Here is a 24,809-nt window from a genome sequence, read left to right as displayed (position 1 = left end):
GCGATCTGGCCAAAATTTTCCATCTTGTTCTCGCGCCCGATCGGGCGCCATTCGCCCGATCGGGCGAAATTTTGCCCAGAAATTCTTCACTTCTCGCGCCCGGTCGGGCGAGGCTTGCCCGATCGGGCGGACAAATTAGTCCGTATACGTCAAAATTTGCGCCCGATCGGGCGCCTCTCGCCCGGTCGGGCGAAATTTCCTATTTTGAAATATTGCTCTCGCGCCCGATCGGGCGAGCTTCGCCCGGTCGGGCCCGAGACTAATTCGGTGATAGCTAATTTCCTTCTGTTCTCAAAAAGTTGTCTAACTATTTTCCTTCAAACCTGTACAAATACTCAAAAAAAAAAACTCATTAAATTCCCTCATCTCTCCTCACTTAAGAAAACGAAAAGAAAAACTGGTCCAAAAAACATTAAAAATACGGGTTGCCTCCCGCAAAGCGCTGGTTTATCTAGGTCCCGCACGACCTTCTTACCAAGTACAATTCCTAAGACCCTTGGCCTAACGCTTGATCGGGTGGTTTCTCACCCGGTCTAGCGATGTTTAGGCCGCGATGCGGCTTCCTGACATGTCCTGTGGGACGCCAAGTCGCCTTATCTGGTGGATCCTCCATGACTTGGACAGGGGGATCTTCAATGCTACGCACTAAAAACCCTTCTTCGATCGAATGTTGCTTCAAATTGTCATTGTGTTCAACACTTGCAACTCGATCTGGCGGAACACTTACCGTAGGCTCGATTTGCACAACTTGCTCTATCGGTTCCACTTGTTCATCCTCGAAACCAAGACCAACATTGTAGAATGCTCTTTCTATTGTATCGACTTCCTTCTGCCATTTGTCTATCTCATCTGAAAGGGATACAACACAAGATACCGCCTCCAAGGGATCTTTTTCAAGAGCTTGGGGCTTATTAGAATAATTTACAACCACATTAACACTGAAACATTTCTCCTCAGTCATGGAGCTTTTGAGGGTATTATTCAGATTAAAAACCACTTTATCATCCCCTACAGATAGTGTTAGCTTACCACTTCTAACATCTATGACTGCTCCTGCAGTGTTAAGGAATGGTCTACCCAGAATAATTGGGGTTTGCATATCCTCAGCCATATCAAGAACAACAAAGTCTACAGGTATATAAAATTTACCTACTCTAACGGGGACGTCCTCTAAAACACCTAGGGGGTATTTGAAAGAACGGTCGGCCATTTGCAGAGTTATATTGGTAGCTTTTAATTTACCCATATTTAACTTAGAACACACAGATAATGGCATAACGCTAACACTAGCACCCAAATCACATAATGCATTATCGATCAGAAGATTACCGATATGACAAGGGATAGAAAAACTACCCGGATCTTTCAATTTAGGTGGAGACTTATTTTGAAGTACGGCACTACACTCTGCAGTGAAGGCTACTGTCTCTACCTCACTAATAGACCTTTTTCTCGTCAAAATTTCTTTCATAAATTTTGCATATGAGGGGATTTGTGTGATCAATTCAGTAAAGGGGACTGTTACCTTCAAATCCTTAACCACCTCCAGGAACTTACCAAACTGCTTATCCAAGTTTGTCTTCAATTGACGATTGGGGAAAGGAAGTTTGATAATTGGCTTTTGAGCATTTTTCTCTTTGTCTGGAGTAGCCACCTTCTCCGGAGTTTTACCCTGCAATGTAGGATTAGATGTGTTAGTATTATCTTCTAGCCCTGCAGGGCTAGCAACTACATTGTTTGGTTTAATGGAATCAAGATTAGCATTATTTAATAAAATAGGTTCATCAACTCTGGGCATAGAGGGCCCTTCATAGTTTGAACCACTTCTTAGAGTAATCGCAAATGCTTGATCCGTAGGCCTAGTCGGCTGTGCCGGCAGGGCTCCTTGTTGGCGTGCTTGTAGAGTAGCGGAGAGTTGCGCAATTTGATTATCTACAATTTTGTTATGCGCTAGAATTTGATCAATTGTCGCATCTTTGCTCTCCATGTGCTTTTGCATATTAACCAACATTGCTCTAATTTCCCCTAAAGAAGGGTCTGAAGATGAGGGGGGTTGTTGTGGTTGATTCTTTTGGCCAGCATTGGGATGATAGTATTTCTGCTGCTGTTGCTGTGGCACCTGTGGTTCTTGTGGTGGGGGATTTTGAACATTAGTGCTCCGGTAGGAAAGGTATGGATGATTCTGATACCCAGGATTGTAAGTGTTGGAGTATGGGTTATTCTGCCTATAAGCTTGGAAGGCATTAACTTGCTCCACGGAACTCCTGCAATCCTGCTCCCAATGACCTACAATACCACAATTTTCACAGAAAGCCTCATTAGAATTATTATTAATCGCAGAAACATTGGCTACGTTAGCAGTGCTCAGATTATCTAATTTTTGACAAATAGAGGTCAGTTGAGCTTGCAAAAAGGATACAGAGTCGACGCTATGTTTCCCCTTGTTAGCAAATCCTCTTGGATTCCCATATTGGGAATTGTGTATCGCCATATCTTCAATAACCTGACCTGCGTCATCAACATTAAGATTCATAAATCTCCCACTAGCTGCAGAGTCTAAAATTATTCTAGAAGAATTTCCAATGCCGTTATAAAAGGCTTGGATTAACTGCCATTGTGCTAAATTGTGGTGAGGGCATTCTCTTTGTAAGTCCTTGAACCTCTCCCAAGCCTCATATAAAGACTCATCGGCTTCTTGGGCGAAATTCTGAATCGCACTCCGTAGTACTGCTGTTCTCTCTGCAGGATAATATTTGTTATAAAAATTCAAAACAAGAGTTTCCCAGTCAGTTATACCAAGCGTAGTTCTATTTAGACCATTAAACCACAATTTAGCTTTTCCAATTAAAGAAAAGGGAAAGAGAATCTCCCTGATTTGGTCTTGAGTGACCCCGGCTTGCCTTATGGTGTTGCAATATTGACAATAGTCGGCAATGTGAAGATTCGGGTCTTCACCCTTGGCTCCACTGAATTGCTTCCTCTCTATCATCGTTATAAATTGAGGCTTAATTTCAAATTGAACCCCATCAAGAGCCGGAGTGGGAGCGAGATGTGGGAAATCCGTAAGCTTTGGTTGTGAATAATCACTAAGTTTCTTTGGAACCGCCATCTCTGATTCTGTGTCTGATGATGCCTCTGAATTGCTAGAACCAGTTGGAGAATCTCGGTGATTATTGTTATTATCACCAGAATCCGCCAGGATTTGCTTGTAGAAGTTTTTCTGTCTATGGAAGGAACGTTCGATCTCAGGATCGAATGGGATGTAACCTGATCTGGAACACCTGGGCATAAACAAAAACTAGAAGCAAATATGAGATTTGTCTCAGAGAACTAACGCTCTCTGAGACAAAAAGGGAAATAATCTAGACTACAAAAATAATCAGAAATAAAAATAAAACCGTTTCCCCGGCAACGGCGCCAAATTTTGACAGGGTAAAGTCGTATCCCCTAATCAAAAATAATTACCTAATTCACTAACTAAAGTAGATAGGGAAGTAGGGTCGATCTCCACAGGGAAACAAGTCTTTTTACTCCTAATTAAATATTATAATCTAAATTATTTAAGTAACCAATATTAAAAGTTGAATATGAAACTAAACTAAAAAGAGTAGGAAAAGGGAGAAAATAATATATAAAAGGATCTAGGGCATAGGTTCACCAATAAATAATATTCCGGGGTAAAATAGGGTAATTAATCATTGACATGGCATAAATAACATGATTAACAGGCTCTCGCAATTTATTAATCAACATAGATCTAACAGGCTCTCACAATTTACTAGATCTAAGTTCTTATCGAAAATAGCCTTTAATATCAAATTAACATCTGCTCGATTCATCAATTTAATATTGCTATACTTTTACAAGCCGCAATTGTAAAACATTAAAACAATCCAATAAGAAATCATCATGCAATACCAACAATCAATAATAGTCAATCATCAATGCATCAATTAACCAGATTGTAAAGGGCTCTCGCTACTTATTACAATCACACAATTAATTTATCGGTATTAAATCTCATCTCTCGAATCTTGACTTAACCATTTATAAATTAACTTGCCTATTGAAACTAGACCTAAACATTAATTCTCATCTCTCGATTCTTGAATCAATATTGTCAAACTCATGCATAAAAGATAGGCCTAATCCAGTCACAGAGCATTAAATCAATCAATAGGAAATTAATCTAGCATTGATAATCAACAACAATAAATTTACCCCTTCATATTATTTATTAGATCCCCATAAACCCTAGAAATTAAACTACTCACACATAATTAAATATAAACTAAGCAAAGCAATAAAATAAATCATGATCAAAGGAATAAAATAAATAACTAAGATTAAGGGAAGAGAAATCGTCACCAAAGTAAATCTGGAATTAATCAAAGAAATAAGAACAAAGGTTTAGAGAGAATTTTAAGAGAGAGAAAAATACTAAGTAGAGAGAGAAAGTCTAAGAGAAAGAAGTTTAAGAGAAGAAGAAGAGAGAAGAAGATCTCCTCCCCAAAACAAGAGGCGATCTAAAAACGTATTACGGAGGAGTATTTATACTCCGTACAAAAATCCTAAACTAAAACAAATTAATACGACTCTAATTGTCTCCTAAATAAACACGCGCCCGATCGGGCGAGGCACCGCCCGATCGGGCGCGCCTTTTTTTCACCTCTAACAACAATCTCGCGCCCGGCCGGGCGCATCACCGGGCGCTCCTCCCGCCCGGCCGGGCGCGCCTCCGGGCGCCAGCCTTTTTGGCCGGGCGGATCATTTGGGCCAATATTCGGACTTCGATTGGGCTCCAATTCTTCGAGCCAATCTGGGTTTCCTCTTTAGGTCTTGAATACTCGGTCCAAACGCCCCGGTATCACCTCTACCGAGCCCTTAATCACCGGTTCGATGGCTCCAACCGGCCCTGGGCTATAAAATCTGGTCGTGCTTCTCCAGTGCTCGTGATTGCTCCAAAATATCTCGGGAAAATACTCCAAAAGCATAAATCCCTGCAAAAGTCAACCAAATCTACGAAAACACTAGAAAACACCAATTAGTAATAAAAGTGGCTCTAAAGAGCCAAAAACACTACTAATTATGACCAAGGGACGGGGGTAAAATACTATATAAAATGAATACATCACATATTACTCCCAAACACACATCAAGTCCATTACAAAAAGGATTAGAATAGATGAAAATTGTCAAATTCTTTCCAAATCTAGTTTGCTAAACCGCCTTTATTTCTTGTTCTCCCTTGGTCCCTTTCATTTATCTCATTCCTTGAGCATCCCTAACGATTGAACATTGCTTTTAGCATCAAACTGAATCTGATCTTGTAATTTTGCAAAAGCAATCATATGTATAGGAAAAACATATTGTTACATATGTTGCACTTCTTCAAGTGGAAATCGTACCTATATTATAGAAGAAAAAATTATATTTTATCTTTACAAATCTATAATTAAATAGACTTAATATTGATAAAAATAATTAAATGAAAAGTAAAAATTGACTTACATTTGTAACTTGAAAGGCGTGTCGATACATATCTCTTCGATGAGTTAATCCTTGCTCTAATATCAAATGCTCTAATCTTAATTGAGGAGTTGCTGCAATCATACCAGGAGTTGCTCCCAATATATTTGAACACCGCCAACTAGGATATGTAGTTCGAAGTCCTAGAAAATATTTGTCAGATTTATCCAAAAAGTCATCGTCAGCCTTCATTTGCGCATGTTTCAGGATTGCGTTTTTTGAATTACTAATAACATCTCGAAAATTTCTAGTTGTCGGCCTTGACATCTTGTAATTTTTATCATCCGCAAATGCATCTTCAGCATCATGATATATTACACATCGACCACTCTCCAAAGAATCATATAATTTAATAATATACTCGATTCTCATTCTATCATTCCAAAAAATCACATTTTTAAAAATCATATTAAAGTCTCTGTAAACAAACAAAAAGATATATTAAATCAACTAAACTTAGAATCAAAATCAAATGTATATAAATGTCATTCAACAGTAAACTTTTCATATTTTTTTTTAAATGAATAGACAATAATGAACTTTCGTTTTAAACCAATCATGGCATAATGGTCATTATCTAATAATAAAATTTTACAAAAATTAAGTGTATACTTTAATTTGCATACGTAGCATATATTATATTATCATTTAAAATACAACATAAATAAGGAAATATAAATATAAATAAATAAAAATATGATTAACTCGTTTTACTCACCCAAGTATATCATTATGACTAGTTGTAATCAACCAATCACCAAAGGCCTTCGGTTCTGAATATATGGTAGCTGAACCCCTTGCCTTATATTGTCCTATGCTTTTGAAAAATTTGGATAACTCAGTTGCTTCAAACATCCAATCATGATGCGCTTCTAAAAAAAACAAAATAAAAATGAATGAAAAAAAAATCAATCAATCTTATATTATATTATTAAATCTAAAAAAATAAAGATGTACTAATATATACCTCTTTTTTCATAATTAGTAAAAACAACTTTATTGCCTTCACCAATGTACATATGCTGAGAATCCAATATGGGTCTACAAGCTTTGTCTTTAAATGTTACAACCTATGTTCACCGGACTCGGCCAAAATCCCGAAGTGTCCGTGTCGACACGACACGACGCGGATACGGACATGGAATTCGTGTCAGATTTGGCAGTGAGCACTCGGACACTTCAGAGAGAGGCTGAAACTCCATTTTTGCCAACTTGAAATCGTGACTTAGTATAATTTTTTCGCAGACTCCATTATTTCCGGCATGAGTTGGTCGATATTAGCAAGAGAAAATGAAAATTTTGGTATTTACTCTGATATGAGTGAGGAAAAGATGGAAAAGTGGGACAACCCTTAATTAATAAGGGTGGAAAAGTGGGACAGCTGTGTGGTAGACTTTGAATTTAGTTACTTTATTTGTCCTTTGACTTTTGACCACTCATTCTCTCTGTTTTATACCAGTACACTTATTACTACATACTTACTTTTACTACAAGTATTTTTTAATCTATATTATTTGTCATGCTACTGTATTATTTAAATTACTCCATTTGAAATTATTTTAAAAAATTATATTTTAATTTCCAAGGTATTAAACAAAGAAAATTAATGAAATATTTAAATAATTTGTAATGTACTGTATATTTTTTTTTGTAAAATATGAAAGTGCCGTGTCCCCGCACCCGTGTCCAAATATAAGACAGAGTCCCCGTGTCCTAAAATTTTGGAAATTGACGAATCGGACACTCGGACACGTATCCGTGTCCGACACACGTACCCGAGTCCATGTAACATAGGTTACAACATCCTTGACAATACTTGACATAAATTTTTTAAAACCCATACTAGCATACAAACGCACATTATTGAAGGATTTGTCCTCCAACGTGAAGTCTTTGCGAACCTTCAGAATTGGAAAAAACCAATTCGCATCAAATTCTGAGATTGGTTTGCCATCAACTACCTTAACCATTACTATATTTGGGTTGTTAGAACCCTCAAAAGTAAATGGAAAAAGAATAGTAGGAAGCCACTCATTGCTCTCCATTTCTCTCAAACAATGATGGAGAGACTCCATTGATTCCAATTCAGTTAACCTTATTTGCTTGTATTGCAGTACATTATCACCACAACTAATGGAAATTCTATCTTCGGCGACTTGTGCTCTGTAATCATCGGGAAAATCCATAACCTAAATAGTGCATACAACTTTATTACTATTTCCAATTAATACATTTCAAATCAAGAAAAAACAGTGAAAATTGATAAAACTAATGAAAGATTATAAAGGAGGATTGACGTGAATGTACAAATTCAAACTAAACACAAGCTGGTAATACAGAATTAATACATAAGACAAAAGATAAAATCGAAAAATTCAGTAGACATATCATATCCATGATTTCAAGAACACAAATGAAAGAGGAAAGTATTACTATTGCAGAAAAATCCGACAGACCAATTCAACATCAACTGCTAAAAGCATGAAAAATTCTCAAGTTAGACAATAAAGTTTGAATACATAAGGGAAAATTTATATTGTCTAACTTTATTGTATTCAAACTTTATTGTCTAACTTGAGAATTTTTCATTGTTTCGGCACTTTATTGTCTAACTGCTGAAACCATTAAAATTCTCAAATTAGATGCTTTTTCTAATAATTATTTTGGTTGTGTAAAAGTTTCATACACCTATTATTTCTATCTAGTCATCACTATCAAATAATTTTGTCTTTCCAAGATCTTTTATTTCGAACTCTTTCTTTAAATAATTGACAGTCACTGAAATCTCTTCAGGAGTTCCAATGATATTCAAATCATCAACATACACCGCAATTATAACAAATCCTGATCCAAATTTCTTTATAAAAATACATGGACTGATAGGATCATTCTTATAACCTTCTTTTAACAAATACTCACTTAGACGGTTATACCACATACGCCCAGATTGTTTCAATCCATAAAGAGATTTGTTCAATTTAATACAAAAATGTTCTCGAGAACTAGATTTTGCTGCTTCTGGAAGCTTGAATCCTTCTGGGAGCTTCATGTAAATGTCATTATCCAGTGGGCCATATAAATAAGCTGTGACTACATCCATTAAACGTAAGTCAAGTCCTTCTCTTATTGCCAGACTAATCAGAAATCTAAAAGTAGTTGCATCTACCACAGGAGAATATGTCTCCTCATAATCAATACCAGGTCTTTGTGAGAATCCTTGTGCAACTAAGCGTGCCTTATATCTTACAACTTCACCCTTTTCATTTCTCTTTTGCACAAAGACCCATTTATATCCCACTGGCTTTACACCTTTAGGTGTACGGACTACAGGTCCGAATACTTCTCTTTTTCTAAGAGATTTTAATTCTGATTCAATTGCTTCTTTCCATTTTGGCCAATTATTTCTTTGTCTACATTCTTCAATGGATTTTGGTTCATGATCCTCATTATTATCCATAACATCTAATGCTATATTGCATGCAAAAACATCATCGACGTCAATTTGATTTCGGTTCCATGTAATTCTAGACATGATATAATTTGTTGAAATTTCTTCATTATCAGGTACCTGAATTTCTTCCTGTATTATGTCTAAATTCTCTTCTGGAGATCCTTCGGAATTTGTTTCTTCAATTTGACCATCATCAATCAATGCTCCTTTTCTTTTCCGAGGATTCTTATCTTTGGAACCCATTGGTCTTCCACGTTTCTGACGTGGTTTAGACTCATTAGCAAATTTATTTTGTCCTTCCGGGACATCTATTTTAAATGGAGCATTTACAGCTGGAATATGTGACTTGGTCACTCTTTTTAGGTCAGCAAACGAGTCTGACAATTGATTTGCTAAACTTTGTAAATGAATTATCTTTTGAACTTCCAGTTCACATTGTATAGTTCGAGGATCAAGATAAGATAATGATAATTCATTCCATTTAATTTCTTTTTCCAGCTCTCTCTTTTCTCCCCCTAATGTTGGGAAAAGTGACTCGTTAAAATGACAATCTGCAAAACGAGCCGTTAATAAATTTCCTGTTGTAGGCTCAAGATATTTAATTATTGACGGGGATTCAAACCCAACATATATTCCCAACCTCCTTTGAGGACCCATCTTAGAGCGTTGTGGTGGAGCTATTGGAACATAAACCGCACATCCAAAAATTCTTAGATGGGAAATATTTGGTTCCTGACCATAAACCAATTGTAATGGGGAGAACTTGTGATAACTTGTTGGCCTAATGCGAATTAGTGCTGCTGCATGTAATACAACATGTCCCCAAGCAGAAATTGGGATATTGGATTTCATAAGCAATGGTCTAGCAATTAACTGAATACGTTTAATTAATGATTCAGCCAAACCGTTTTGTGTATGAACATGAGCTACAAGATGTTCAAAATTTATCCCAATGGACATGCAATAATCATTGAAAGCTTGAGATGTAAATTCACCAGCATTATCAAGCCGAATAGTCTTAATAGGAGTATCTGGAAAATGTGCCCGTAACTTAATCAATTGGGCAAGTAATCTCGCAAACGCCAGGTTACGAGTTGATAACAAGGACACATGTGACCATCTAGTTGATACATCAATTAAAACCATAAAATATCTAAATGGTCCACATGGGGGATTTATGGACCCACAAATATCTCCTTGTATACGTTCTAGAAAACTAATTGATTCAAAATTAATTTTAGCTGGTGATGGGCGAATTATTAACTTGCCTTCTAAGCAAGCAGCACATGAAAAATTATTATGAAGAATCTGCTGGCTCTTCAAAGAATGTCCACATGAATTCGTAATTATTTTTCGCATCATTATTGAACCGGGATGGCCTAGCCGGTCATGCCAAACAACAAAATTATCAGTAAACTTCTGGTTTACTATAGCATGAGTTTCAATAGTATTGATTTTTGTGTAGTACAAACCACTGGAGAATGTAGGGAGTTTCTCCAAAACATGTTTTGTGCCTTGAGTTATATTTGTGATTTGAAGGAATTCGTTATTTTCTTCATTGATTGTCTCAATATGATAACCATTGTTGCGAATATCCTTAAAACTTAATAAATTTCTTTGAGACAATGGGGAGTATAAAGCATCAATTATTTTAATTTCAGTTCCCCAAGGCAATTTTATAGTGGCTCTTCCGGAGCCCTCAATAATATTTGTACTACCCGATATGGTACTCACATTAACCCTTTTCATCATCAAATGAGAGAAATATTTTTTATTTCTAAGTATTGTATGAGTAGTTGCACTGTCAGCAAGACATAATTCTTCACCATTCATTGCAAACTGAACTTGAGTAATATCCATGTTCTTTATGAAATAAAATATATGTCAAAATATAAAGCATAAAAATAAAGATGATAAAATAAATAAATCAATAAAAACACCCAAATATTTCATAAATTCATAAAGCATATAAAGTCCTTATTACAACCATAGAAAATAACATAAGTAAATAACTAGATAAAGTCTAATACTTAAAGTTGACATAAAATAATATAAATTTAATTATTCCCTTCCGGGGCATTGAAGAAATCACCAACTTCTAACTGAGTTGTACTGCCGAAATCAAAATTATTCCCTTCCGGGGAAGTAAGGAAATTAGCAACATCGAAATGATTTGCATTGCCAAAATCAAAATCACCTTCACCATCTTCAAGAACAAGGTTTGCCTCAAATTTCTTTCCTTTCTTCAATGATTCTTGATAAAGTTCAACAAGATGCTTTGGAGTTCTACAAACCCGAGACCAATGGCCTTTTCCTCCACAACGGTAACATATATTGGTCTCAGTTTTCTCTTTATCATCCCTACGTTCCCACTTCGGGTGGGAATGAGAATTTGTGTAATGACCTCCACGACCTCTACCATATCCACTAAAACCACGCCCACGACCGCGACCACGCCATTGGCCACGACAGCGACCACGACCTCTACCTCGACCACTACTGCTGGAATGGTCTCTGTTTTTAGTTTCTTTCCCGTTATGGGTTGTCACATTCGCTTCAGGGAATGGAGTAGAGCCAGTAGGACGTGATTCATGATTTTTCATTAACAGCTCGTTATTTTGCTCAGCCACAAGAAGACAAGATATTAATTTAGAATATTTTTTAAAACCTTTTTCTCTATATTGTGTCTGCAGAACAATATTATTAGCATGGAAAATGGAGTATGTCTTTTCAAGCATTTCTGCATCAGTAATATTTTCTCCACATAATTTCAATTGAGAAGTTATTTTAAACATAGCTGAGTTATATTCACTAACAGATTTAAAATCTTGCAATCTCAAATTCAACCAATCATAACGAGCTCTAGGGAGTATCATTGTTTTTTGGTGGTCATACCTTTCCTTTAGATTACTCCAAAGGATTTGTGGGTCTTTCACAGTTAAATATTCATTTTTGAGCCCTTCATGGAGGTGATGGCGAAGGAAAATCATGGCTTTAGCCTTATCTTGAGGTGTTTCCTCATTAGCCTCCTTAATGGTTTCACCAAGGCCTTTAGCATCTAGGTGTATTTCATCATCTAACACCCATGATAGATAATTCTTTCTGGTAATATCAAGGGCCACAAATTCAAGCTTGGCAAGATTCGACATATTTCACTATATAAAATAATATTCAAAATTAAATCTCATAAAATATCAAACATATACATATCATAACATAATGGTTGATAATAAAAATGTATACAAATAAAATAACATGGCTAAGCTCATTCGTACAAGCACAAAAGCATATTACAACAACAATTAGAGTAGTATGTGGTATCACAGATTATGGTATATGACATAAATACAGCTCATAATAAATAACATAATAAAGCAGTCAAGGCAGATAGTTATGATAATACTGATTTTATAAACTAAAACTAATAGTCATATAAAACAAAGGATACATTAATAATCAATATACATAATAAAACTACACAGGATCGAAGAAAGACTATAACAAGACATGAAAAGTGATCTGCTCACATAATATGTATGTTACTATGTCAGAAGCAAAATTGAGGTGAAGGTGCAAAACGAGAGTGAAGGCATATAAGGTGAAGGTGCAAAAATTAAGGTGGAAAGCATATTGTAACCTGACATATAACACCTTGTAAAAAAAAAAATATATATTGTAACCTGACATATTGTAACGTGAAGGTGGAAAGCATTTGCTATTAAATATAAATTGCTAGCATACTTACGGACAATATAATATCTAGCATCAATATTTGCTATAAAAAAAAAATTCTATGAAAGTGGCCGCATATTCTAACATCATGATATAATCATAAACTAAGAACTTTAGTATGTCAGAACCGCATATAATCATAAACTAACATCATGATATAGAACAATTCCTAACATCAATACTTGATACGTGTTAACTAATGTTATAAAATGAATACCTTTGGTCTTTTTTTTTCTTGGCTAGTATACTTAGGGAGTGATCAATGTAATAGTTTCGTTTAGAGTGTGGTGCTGATAATGTATTATAAAATAAGGGGAAAAGGGAGAAGATTAGAGAGAGATGTAGATGGGAATTGTATTGTCTATATTCATCCATTTTATGACCATCTATATATATACAAGATATGAACATTGTAACTTATATGGACAATGAAGAGTCCATTCATGAGAGGGTTAATGTGGACTAATGACAAAGGAGGGTTACAAGGATGCTATTAAGACCATACTTAAGGTGGTCAAAAAAAGATAATTACAAGCTATAATGGGCATACATTATTATTTTGTAACATCTACTTCATTCTTTTTTTTTTTTCCTATATTCTTCTCCATTTTTTTTAATAATATAATAACACTTTAATGTTAATCATTGATTATTATCCCAATATTGTTTGTGTGTAGATTATAGTGAGGATACTTTGCAGCGCTTGAAAACCCTATTGGAACAAATTTGGACTAAGTGTGGGATCATAAGAGACCAATCTGAAGCTGGTGTGATAACTAGTTCTTTGAATGAGAAGAAAAGCTTGAGGTAATCTTAATCTTTCTTTTGAAAAAATTTCATTCCTTTTATGTTATTGGTTAGTTGGGTATTGACTCTCTTTTACAACTGAATTTAAAGCCAAGTGAGCATGGTAAATAGTGAGAGAGTGATAACCCATTGAATTAGTAGGGTTGTGTGAATTATTAAGATAACTAAGTGAGAGCAAGTCTAAAAAAAAAATTAAGAAAATTCTCATTGTTAGCGTGTAGTTAGGAAAATCCCAAAAGTAACTATATATACTCTAAGCATTGTATTAAATGTAACATTAGTAACTAATTAGCAGTTAAAGGGCCGTTAGTTTCTATTACTTCACTAAACAAGGTTAAGCTAAGGTTAATTATTGGAGAAAAGTTGAACAATTATTGGATGGTGTTGCATTATTGCCACTAAATCTAGCAAAATTGCCCCTAATCCTTTGCTGCTATCATTTAATTATTTATGTAATTACAGAACATGCAGAATGTTACTATGTTAGTTGTCAGAAGCATCAGACACAAAGAATTAAGACCTTTGGTTTAAGCTTATTTTATCAGCCTCATTTGTGCTTACACAGATATCTGCCATGGATGTAATTAGAGGTGAGAGGTCATGCTTTAATATATGAAAGTTAGCTCATGCTAATGCTAGTTTATGCTTTAATCTTGTTCTTTTAATATTTTAAAAAGAATTAAGATTGATCTGATACATGCTTTAATATATCATGAAACTGAATACAGCAGTTTGCTGGCTTTCCAAAATTCACACAGCACAAATTCATTTGCTAATCTTGATTGAGGAATTCCTAATAGCTCAGGCTCATAGAACCAGGACTCATTTTCTGAACACGTACAACATTCATCTAGTGTGGTGGATGTACATAGAACATATAGAATTATAGATGCAGCATGTCAGTGAATTCTCGCTCGTCACTGATTCAAACCATAATACAGGTCAAATTAGACCATAATACAACCCCAACATGTATTACAATTTCGGAACTTGCTTTCACAAGATTCAAAGATGAGTAATTTTGTTTTGCAAGTTCCGACGAACAACATCGACAAACAAAACCGGCGTTATAATGCTGTGGAAGTTGATTGTTGTATCCAATTCTTGTCGAATACTTTGACTCATTTTGATGTAATGTGCAGGGTATGCTTATAATTTACTTTATTACTTTTTTTTATTTTATAAATTGAAACATTTTTGTGAATTAATATTTTTAAGCGTGCTCTCTTTTTATAGGTACAAACAGGTTTCATGAATCGAGTTGAATTGATCGAGCATTATGACTGCAATTATCCAGAAATGATGAATGAGTTATATGAAGCAAGTAGAAAATTATCAAACTTTTAGAACTAAACATTATAGTGATGTAATGATTTCAGCTCGAGGTGTTGTTCAAGCTGAGCTTTTGGCGGCGGTTTAATCCTATTCTAAGGGATGCGCAGTGTTTAATCTGCTGATGTAAAGATCATAAGCATAACAAAGTGAGAAAATGGGACAAAATTTAGCGCTCTCTTGTATAGCAAAGAACTTCATCAATATCCGAGGTTTTTTTCAACTGTTTTTTTTTTTTTTTTTTTTTTTTTTTTTTTTTTTTTTAAGAAAAATACAAAAGTTAGGTAAGTCTTCTCTCAAGACTATAAACTGATACCTTAAATGAATACTACATTAAATAAAATTTGTCTTAAATAAAATTTTCTAACCCATATTTCTTTAGTTTAACTCATGTTTTCACTTTTTTATAGCCTTGTAAAAGGTTTTTTTCATTAAATACTACTCCGTAAATATCCTTTATAGTATTAAAAAATCATACTACCTCCGGTCCAATTTACTCGCAACAAAGGGGTATTATTTGTGAGACGTAAAATATTCCTTTGTTGCGAGTAAATTGAACCGGAGGTAGTATTAATTTATAATATATTTTTCCGTATTTTTCATTTTTAAATTTGTCTTATTTTATATCTGTTCTGTATCCATATCCGTACCCATATAAGTATTTATGCAACCTAGGTAGCAAATGGGGAATGAAGAAATCAAGATAATGGGTGTGCAAACAGAGTGAAGAGTAAGATAAATAGATAATTTACTATCAATTGAGCAAGAAGACCCGAACCTAGAAATCAAAATAATACTAGAACCTCTTGACAACTGAAATCAGAATAGTACATGCAACCCAATTACCAAAAGAAATTAGATCACCACTTCACCATAAGGCATCTCTTAATATTTTACAAAAACAAATATTAACAAATCTAAACAGCTTATAATTTACATATATTTAATTTCCCATAAACACCAAATGCCTTCAATTTCACCTTGTCCTTGTCAAGGGGATATTGCCTGTATAGAGAAAATACCATCACTTAAAGTTTTAGCAGTGAAGGGGTACCACCAGATTCCATTATTTGCATCAAGACGTTCCTTAAAAACCTTAATACTATCATCCCCAAAATACCAATCATTCGAGGACATCAAATTCTTTGGTTCCATCATATCGCATATAGCTGAAAAAAAAGCATAAAAGTATCAATTATCAGACAGTATATTCAATTTACTACATTTGTTCCATAAAATTGGTGCCATTAGAGACATAAAAGAACAGAGAATGAGGTCGCAAGTACCAGTCTTGAAGTGGTTGAAGTATTCTTGCAATTCTTTGACCTTAAGATAAGAATGAAAAATTAGAAACAGATTCGTAGGAAGTGTATAACATGCTTAGCATAGGACACTGGAAAGTAAAACATCAAGAAATCCAGGCTGATGAGATTTACCTCCTCAGTACAAAAGCCAAATTTGCCAAAAACTACCGCAAAGGCAAGATAAATTACACTAGGGTTCACATATTCTGCATGCCAAGAATATGAAACAGCATGAACATCTTCATTTATTTATAAACATATATTTATGTCCAATAAAGGCAGAGATGCGTAAAAACAAAGATCAGAACCACTCAAAAAAAAAAAAAAAAAGATCAGAAACCATACCAGCTCTTGCCAATCTTAACACAATGTCATATATGAAATATGGGGGATGATCTTCTGCACCCACCCTCGAGGCTAATTCTTCCTTCAATGCAGTACGGAGCCCTTTCAATGCAGTACGGAGCCCTGAAGCATCACCCAAGAGAGAATTTGCTTTACATATTCATGAGAATATATTCATGAGTAGCAGAATCAACCAAGAACATAATAGAAATCATCTAGGCAAAGTCAATATCAGAAACAAGTACCACATCCTCTCTCATCAAAAGCCCACAAGAAATGGTCCCTGTTGATAAAACGACTCCCTTCTGCCTTACGACGAAGTTCAGCAATACTAATCAAATCAAAAACAGTCAGAGGTGGAGGAACAGTATAACGAAGTTCAACAATTTCTCTCAGTTCAAATTCATTATGGAGCAATATACTAAATGGAATTGTCGATGTCCTTAATCTATCTTTGACCTGCAACAAAACAAATCAATAATAGTTAGAAATTTCTCACTCAAAAAAGAGCATGTATTTCCATGGTTGTAATAATAGGCGAATTAACCATTAAATAACCACAAGTGCAGAATTAAAGGGTTGATGCCATAAAGCATATAATCTAGCGAGGTTTAGCAAACACACCATGTTTTTTTTTACCCGAATAAGTTCCAACAGGTCAGATTTAATAAGCCAATCCAACTCTTCATGGGCAGAAGAGTGCATGTTTAGCTCCACTAAATCCTGTATTGCATCAGCCTCTAAGCTGTACAAGGCCTTGACATCAATACACTCCACAGCTTTGGCAAGCAAAAATTCTTGACACTTCTCGCTCAACACATCCCTAAATATCTCCAACAGTAAAAAAGTATATTCATCAACCTGCTCCAAGAAAAAAGAAACGAAAAAAAAAAAAAAAACACATCGTGAACAGCTTTAAACTTCATTTCATGATAAACTACTAAAAGCAATTTCGGCAAAATGAACTAGAAGTGATGAAATGACTAAGCATCAAAATGGATACCTTTATGGTGCATATTTATCTAAATAAATGTAAACTCCTTTTTTCAGTATGAATGAAGAATTCTAAAAGATTTCTTAGCTAAGGATTTTGTGTTTTCGCGCATTATTGAGGGAGGTTTATGACTTATGAGAACAAAGAACAAATATCTACTCCCCACCGTCCCTTAACCTTTGGTACATTTAATTTTAAGCAGTCTACAAAATAACATTTTCCCAAAAAACATGTTTGACCAATAATATCTTTCACTTTGTGTTACAAATAAATTCCGTTTTGAGAGTTAAAGTTATGAAACTTTGACCGAATTTTTTGGCATATCTATAATGTATAAAATAATCCAGTAAGATTTTGTTAGATTCGTCTAAATGTAAGTTTATTAATATCAACTTTTTATAATTTTCTAAATTATACAATTTGAGTTGTTAAAGGTCAAAGACGACTCTTGAATACCGTACAAAATGATATGGTGCAAGTAAAAAGAAACGGAGCGAGTAAAAGTTATAATATAGTACTACACTGCAACAAATCCAATAACATTTCGAATAATAATCTCCGTATTAGGCATGAATGGGAAATTGGTCAAACTTCAAAAAAGTGTCACCACAACTATAGAAATGTAGCAAGCATTAAGGGAGGGAGGGATTAGTTACAAATAGGAAACTCGCATTCGACATTTTGTACTCCCTCTATTTCAAACTGTTTGCCACACTTTAAAATGACTTCGCTTACATTAAGAACGGGAGTAGGGCATTAGTCATATTCCTTACCGTCAATATCTGATACTGCTTCGCCTTTTTGATTGCTTCCTCAATGTCATCATCAATAGGACTCTATAATAAATTAATAACAAACAAGGTAAACATATTAATGTTAAACATAACAGAAACAACTTTTAGACAGCAGAAAAGCAAAGAAAACATTGCTACCTTCTCAATTTCCAGGCCACGGGCAATGTAGTCCTATGGCAAACAATAATAAAAGAAGTTAGTAAACAAACATACATGGGCTAAGGCTGCTATGGCAAAAAGCAGACAATTAAATCTTCAAATCCTCATATAATGCATTTGATTTGCGATCTACCATTAAGTCATAGTCCACTGAAGCATTTAACAAAAGTATTTATATCTCCCTTTGTTCCTTGTTATTAACCACACAGTAACCAAAATGCTATGAAAGGATAGATAAAATCATAAAAAGATGGATAGATAAGAAGATCAAGACAATATGGAACTAAAGAGGATTAGTTGTAACTTGATGCATTGAAAAAACCAAACTGTGGATACAATCCTACACCTTGTTCAGTGGCTAGACAAGCTGGCCAAACTGTTACGCCTAAATTTCAACATGTTATGCTACCTACCCTTTGCTAAATAAAATGACACAACCAAACAATTACTCTTTACTACCCCCGGTTACCCTTCTTTAATTAGCTATTCATTACAAAGTCTCTCACATTTGATAGATAGAGTAACATCATACAACACACCAAGATATGAATGAGGATATAGAGAGAGGAAACAAGAGGGGGTAAGTGCACGGACCACGAAAGGCTTCCTATACGGACACGAGTTACACAAGTTATGGTTGTAAAACTGCACATCAAATGTAATCATCAGAAAGAATAGAATTATCACACAGAAATTGCAACTAGATGAATCAATACTTGAAAGCTGTACCTGTATCATAGCAGCAACATTACATTCGTTCAAAAGAGAGTACCCATCCCAATTAATATTTGTATTCGCTATCCACTTGCAAACTTCATAGAATGAATCTCCCTGTGAAATAACAAATTCATAAAGATTAATTAATTAACTAAACTTTGAAGAAAGAATGAAATATATACAGTAGCACACTACTTTCCCATTACTTCCTAATTAGGCTGTAAAAATGATGAAGATTGCAAACAAATTGATGCAAAAGATGTGAGCAGAACTGAAATCCTGCGTGAAATTCAATTGTTTAATTTTGAGCATATGGTTTCATACAAACAAATAGGATTGCCACAAAGAATGTTTAGCTATTGTTCAGACAGGTGAACAAAATTTAGAGTTTCTTGCATAGCAAGGGTATTGCTTAGTGAAGGGGTAAAAAAGAACACAAACACAAAGCAAGGGTTTTTCCTCCTTATGTCCTTTGCAAAAAAAAAAAAAAAAAAAAAAAAAAAAAAAAAAAAAAAAAAAAAAAAAGGCTACATGGTCATTGCTAGTTTCTAACTCCATTGTTATACAAAAAAGAACAAAAGATGACTTGTAGTGGTGAATTCCACAATAATTACAAACCTTCTGCGCAAACCCTTCAAGTTGTTCCCAAAACTTGTTCTGTTGGTCATAAAGCATGCGAGAATGACCTAACTCGTACAGTTCCTCCTACCATGTGGCATCAATGTGGCATTAGCAATTGTTTCATAAAGGAATGTTTGTTATAAGATAAGCCGGGATAAAAGTAAAAGTGTAAATGCAAAACTAGAATGATAGATCCTAAAAATAAAGAAGTATAAGTGTATAACATGGAGAGGGGAGGACAGGAGGAAATCCATAAAACAGACAAGTGATAATTACTTTACAGAGAGTAGCTACCTTGTCAAAGAGCAAGTAAGCGAGTACGGCAACTCCATCAAGCAGACTACGGTAAAGTTGATCAGATAGTTGCTTGCACAATTCCAGAGAAGAGGAGCAAATATCCCAGATTATTTCTTTTAATGCACCTTCCTCAGTTGCTTGCAAATGAGCTAGTTCTTCCTTGGTGAGGCTCTGCCACACCACCCATGAAGGATGTGAGTTAGTTCATAGGCTTAAGCTAGTTGCTTGCAAATAAGATTATCTAATGATAGAATTGGACCAAATACTAAGCTAACAGAATTATCCCATCCTCTGTTCTACCACCAATCCACCACCGCACAAATTTCACCACCACCACCATTGGGACTGATTTAGAGAACAAACACTTAAATGTTTGGGATTTGTTGTTGAAATGTTGAAATTTTTTTAGGGTTCAAGTTGTAATTTCAAATTAAGATCCAAAAACTACCAAACAAACAAGGATGTGAATTCCCCAATTCTGGAAATTTAAAGAAACGAAATGAAACACTAGCATTAAAAACCCTAACCGATTTCATATTCATATTAATTAATATTGAAATTAAAATTCAAAACTAAAAAGAAAGAGATGGGAGATAAAACTGAGGAAGTAACAGATGAATAGAAATATAAAAAGTAAAAGCTAGTACCTGAATTTCAAGTCTGGGCTTCTTCGGCAAAGGTTCATACTCCGGCATCGGTTCATGTTCATGCTCCGGCATCCACATCGACATCGACATCCTGATTCAAAATTCCCAAAATAAATAGAAATTGAAATTCTGAAAAATCAGTTTTATTACATATTATTATTATATCAAAAAAGAATGCTTAAAATGCAATCTGATTGTTGGAGCTCAAACTTTTACTCAGAATTATAAACCCTAACTTTTGCCCCAAATTAATATTTTGTATGAAAAATAACAATTTCAGGTGTCCAATTATGTATATAATTAAGATGAAATTAGAGCATATCAAAGAAAAACTTGAACTTTACCCCCAAATCAAACAAATAAGATGTATTTTCGAGTTGTTCAAAAACAAATTGAGTAGAAAGTGTAACCTTAACAATTACGACCAACCAACGTATTGAGTACCGCACACCTAATCAATCTTATTATTCGGAACCATATGAGGTTAAGAAACCCCCCGGTTAGAAATCACGGCTTTGCACTTGCGTATGATATGGATATAGGGGGAATTGTCTGGTTCATCATCAACCAAGATCCTAGCAACAACCTCCGAGTCAATAGATAGGTGCACATGTCTATGGCCACCATCCCAAGCAACCATTAGTCCCTTCATCACCGCCATCAACTCAGCTTACGTACAAGTGCAGATCCCACAATTATTAGCATAGCACTCAAACACTTCACCACTACAACCCCTAATTATGCCCCCTGTAGGCGTCGTTCGAAGTGCGCCTACGTTAAAGCACGCGTAAATATGCTTGGCAATCATAGGAAGTGGGAATTGACATTACGATTAGGGACAAAGCAAAGTAGGGAGCCACCAACAAGTTTTTAAGAAACTTGTAAATCGTTCACGGATCATAAAAGGCAACCACGAATAAGGGACAACGATAGGCAACAACGATTGACCCGTGAAGGTTACACCCCATTCATAATCCATGAGATTACTAACTCCATATGGTTCGGAACCACTAAAGAAGGATCGGGGATGATGGTACGAAGTGAGTCATGGAGTCACATTCGCCCGTATTGGCCTCTACTTGATTCTTATAGTGAAAAGTGATTCCTGCGATCTCAAAGGCATACAAACAAAATATTCAATTTGCTCCAAACTATTATTAAGCTAAATTGGTTGAATATTAATGCAACACATAATTATAAAATATCGTGATCACTTGATTAACAACAAGATTAAAAAGGAACCTAAGCCGGTTGTCTAAATTATCTTATTAGGCGTGATTTTCAATTACATATTCCCTTTAAACATGCAAAATGGTGATCATAAAAAAATATAATAGAATAAACATTAATATTGGAAGCAATTTAACAATAAATTGTTAGTCAAATCAAATAATAATAATAACCCTAATCATGATACTAGCAATATTAAAATTAGAGTAATTAAATTAATTAATTACTCACATTACGCACGTTCCTTTAAATTGCTACATCATGAATAAACTGTTAGTAACTTCAATAAATATAAAGCAAATGAAATTAAATTAAATAAATGTAGATTTGATTTGGTCCAAACCCTCAGTTAATTATAACTTTGGGTATTGTATGAACTCCTTGGAGTGCTTAATTAGGGGAAGTATTTTGAGAGAATAGGGTGGCTAGTATTTAGGCTAAAGAGGGAGAAGAGAATTATTTTGTGATCAAGCTTCTTGATGATTGAAAAAGGGGAGATATGATCTCTATTTATAGAGAAAAAAAAGGGTCGAAGAATCAAGAAAAGATAAGAATTCGAATCGGATAAAACTCTTGCGATAGACACCTGTTTTTGCGGTTTTTGTTTTTATCATATCTTTTGATCCAGAAATCGGAATAAGATAAATAAGATATCGTCAGAAAGATCTTGAAGTCTACTTTCTAACCCAATTGGAATAAGATTAAAATATTTTGTAGAATAAAAGATATGGCCAAAATAGTGAGACGATGTCAGTTTCGGTTAGAGTTTGACATTTTATTCATATCTTTTTTGTTATAGCTCGGAATTGATATTATAATATATCATTGGAAAGATAATTTCAAGGGCTATCCAACCATATAAAATTTGGATAAAAAACTATGAGGCACGAAAATAATATCTGTCTATCTTTGAACGTCTTTCAATTCTAATAGAAATAGGATTTTCAAAAAGAAAAGTTTTATTCAATTTCAAACTCGTTAATCTTATCTTTTCAAAAAGGATAATTAAGATATTTTAGAAACTTATATAAGCTTCTAATTAATCCTAATTGGTTTAGGAATTTGATTAAATCATTTGGACCCTCCACATGATCATTGGGTCGTAGGTAAGGTGGGCTTAGGTTCGGTTTGGGCTCGGCTAAATATTTTGGCCATAACTTATTCGTTATAACTCGGATTTGGGCTTATAATATATCGTTGGAAATATTTTTTCAAGCCCCATCCAACTATTCAATCATTGGACCCAGATTATGGACCAAAATAAAACTGGATTAAACGTTTTTATAAAAAGGACACGAAATGAATGATTTTAAAGGACACGAAATGAATTATTTTGGGTTTAAAGGCACGAAAAGAGGAAAATAAGTTATGGTTTGGGGAAATGGGATAGGAGTTGGGTTGGTTTTATGAAATGGAAATATGGATTTAAGCACTCCAAGATTAAATACTCAACCCGACCAATAATGGCGGTGAAAGGTTGTTCATCATCGGGTTTGGTTTTGGGGAGACATTTTTAGGTGTCTACAGAAGCCCCCACTTTGACTGAGTTTGTAGAAACGTCAGTTTCGAAAACGATAGTCAAAGTAGTCGATAGGGACAGAGAATGATTTAAGACGTTCTGCGATCCTAAATCACTCTGTATACGCCGATACCTGCAGAAAAATGTTAGTTCTACAGATAAAAGATTAAAGGGATATAATGCGTATCTGACACCAGTTTATCGGTGACAAATGAGTTTGGTAGCTTCCTATGCTTGAAGGAATCCACCGGATGACGTTTGTTGAAATGCTTTCCATGCCTGAGGAAAGTCGACTGACGAGTTTGGTAGCTTTCTAAGCCTAAAGAAACCTACCGGATGACACTTTCCATGCTTGAGGAAAGTCGACATATGATTTTGGAGTTTTTCTATGATTGAAGAAATCCACCGACAATGCTTTCCATGCTTGAGGAAAGTCGACAAAGGAATTTGGCGGTTTTCTATGCTTGAAGAAATCCACCGGATAATACTTTCCATGCTTGAGGAAAGTCGACAGATGATGAGATTGCAAGTCTTTGTGTATCGAGAACCTTGCGTCATGAAATGATGGTGGTTCGATTATCCCCGAACGTGGGCTGTAGATGGTCCGCTTGTCCCCGAACGTGGGCTGTAGATTGTTCGCTTGTCCCCGAACGTGGGCTGTAGATGGTCCGCTTGTCCCCGGACGTGGGCAGTAAATGGTCCGCTTGTCCCTGGACGTGGGCCGTAGATGGTCCGCTTGTCCCCGGACGTGGGCTGGTTGTAAATGGTCCGCTTGCCCCCGAACGTGGGCTGTAGATGGTCCGCTTGTCCCCGGACGTGGGTTGTAATAATTGAGACTTGCAAAATAAAATTTGCCAGGGGACTCGTATAGACTATGATTGACTTGACCAACTGACTTGACCAAGTTTGACTTGACACGACATGACATGACATGAGTATGACTTGTGATTGTGTGTGTATAGTTTGAGTGTGTGTGTGTGCAGACACAAGCAACCGAAAATGCAAAAGCAAACATTTTCCATCATTTTTGTCATGAGACGAGTGGAGGGTACCGACTTTCTCCCGAAAAATAAAGACGTGAAAAATGAAATTTTATTTCCGAACTTCCCTCGATAAAAATTTTGAAAAAGTTTTTGAACTTCCCCAAAATAAAATAATGAAAAAGGGAAGAAGTTTTGAACTTCCTCCTTGAGCAAGATGAAATGAATCGTATGGATTGAATTGCTTGTCCTGAAAATAATGTATGCATGTTCTTAAGCCAGGAGGCTAAGGACAATTACATCATGTGACACGATAGATGAATGAACTTAAGTCATGGAGCTAAGCATCAT

The 24,809-nt window shown here is 35.2% G+C and overlaps 1 protein-coding gene, 1 long non-coding RNA gene and 1 other non-coding gene across 6 annotated transcripts; 1 reads left to right on the top strand and 2 right to left on the bottom strand.

Annotated features, from left to right (window-relative positions):
- The first annotated feature begins 2,621 nt into the window (after positions 1-2,621).
- LOC145565327 (small nucleolar RNA R71) lies at positions 2,622-2,728 on the top strand. Its single transcript, XR_014095012.1, has one exon. It is a non-coding gene; the product is annotated as a small nucleolar RNA R71 (small nucleolar RNA).
- A 2,786-nt stretch (positions 2,729-5,514) lies between these two features.
- Positions 5,515-6,833, bottom strand: LOC145616669 (uncharacterized). Its single transcript, XR_014107674.1, has 3 exons — positions 6,497-6,833; positions 6,248-6,401; positions 5,515-5,947 (listed from the first exon to the last, which is right to left on the bottom strand). It is a non-coding gene; the product is annotated as an uncharacterized LOC145616669 (long non-coding RNA).
- Positions 6,834-15,630: 8,797 nt separating this feature from the next.
- Positions 15,631-21,402, bottom strand: LOC145558623 (uncharacterized). Of its 4 annotated transcripts, none has more exons than XM_081619922.1 (14): positions 21,140-21,402; positions 20,730-20,820; positions 20,080-20,253; positions 19,783-19,869; positions 19,177-19,278; positions 19,042-19,092; positions 18,427-18,459; positions 18,268-18,330; positions 17,125-17,361; positions 16,746-16,959; positions 16,501-16,623; positions 16,288-16,361; positions 16,138-16,177; positions 15,631-16,020 (listed from the first exon to the last, which is right to left on the bottom strand). In XM_081619922.1, exons 2-14 carry the CDS (start codon positions 20,817-20,819, stop codon positions 15,842-15,844), a joined length of 1,467 nt encoding a protein of 488 aa, XP_081476048.1. In that variant the 5' UTR covers position 20,820; positions 21,140-21,402; the 3' UTR covers positions 15,631-15,841. The 4 variants fall into 4 exon arrangements, with proteins under 4 accessions (XP_081476048.1, XP_081476056.1, XP_081476064.1 ...); XM_081619930.1 differs by having other exon boundaries at positions 16,501-16,602; positions 21,140-21,401; XM_081619938.1 differs by lacking the exon at positions 21,140-21,402 and adding an exon at positions 20,917-20,925 and having other exon boundaries at positions 20,730-20,793.
- Between the last annotated feature and the right edge of the window lie 3,407 nt (positions 21,403-24,809).

The sequence above is a fragment of the Chenopodium album genome, chromosome 1, assembly GCF_948465745.1.
Source record: "Chenopodium album chromosome 1, dcCheAlbu1.1, whole genome shotgun sequence".
In the NCBI taxonomy this organism is placed as follows: domain Eukaryota; kingdom Viridiplantae; phylum Streptophyta; class Magnoliopsida; order Caryophyllales; family Amaranthaceae; genus Chenopodium; species Chenopodium album.
Note: the sequence above shows the minus strand (reverse complement) of the source record. Positions and strands in the feature narration are given on the sequence as shown.

What these genes read in the sequence shown, in the direction of transcription:
- LOC145558623 (XM_081619922.1), bottom strand. Translation starts at nt 20,819, where the DNA reads ATGTCGATGTCGATGTGGATGCCGGAGCATGAACATGAACCGATGCCG. An exon ending in CTTACTTGCTCTTTGACAAG is followed by an intron (nt 19,870 to 20,079) that starts GTAGCTACTCTC and finishes GCCACATGGTAG; the next exon opens with GAGGAACTGTACGAGTTAGG. An exon ending in GTTAAGATTGGCAAGAGCTG is followed by an intron (nt 16,362 to 16,500) that starts GTATGGTTTCTG and finishes CTTGGCATGCAG; the next exon opens with AATATGTGAACCCTAGTGTA.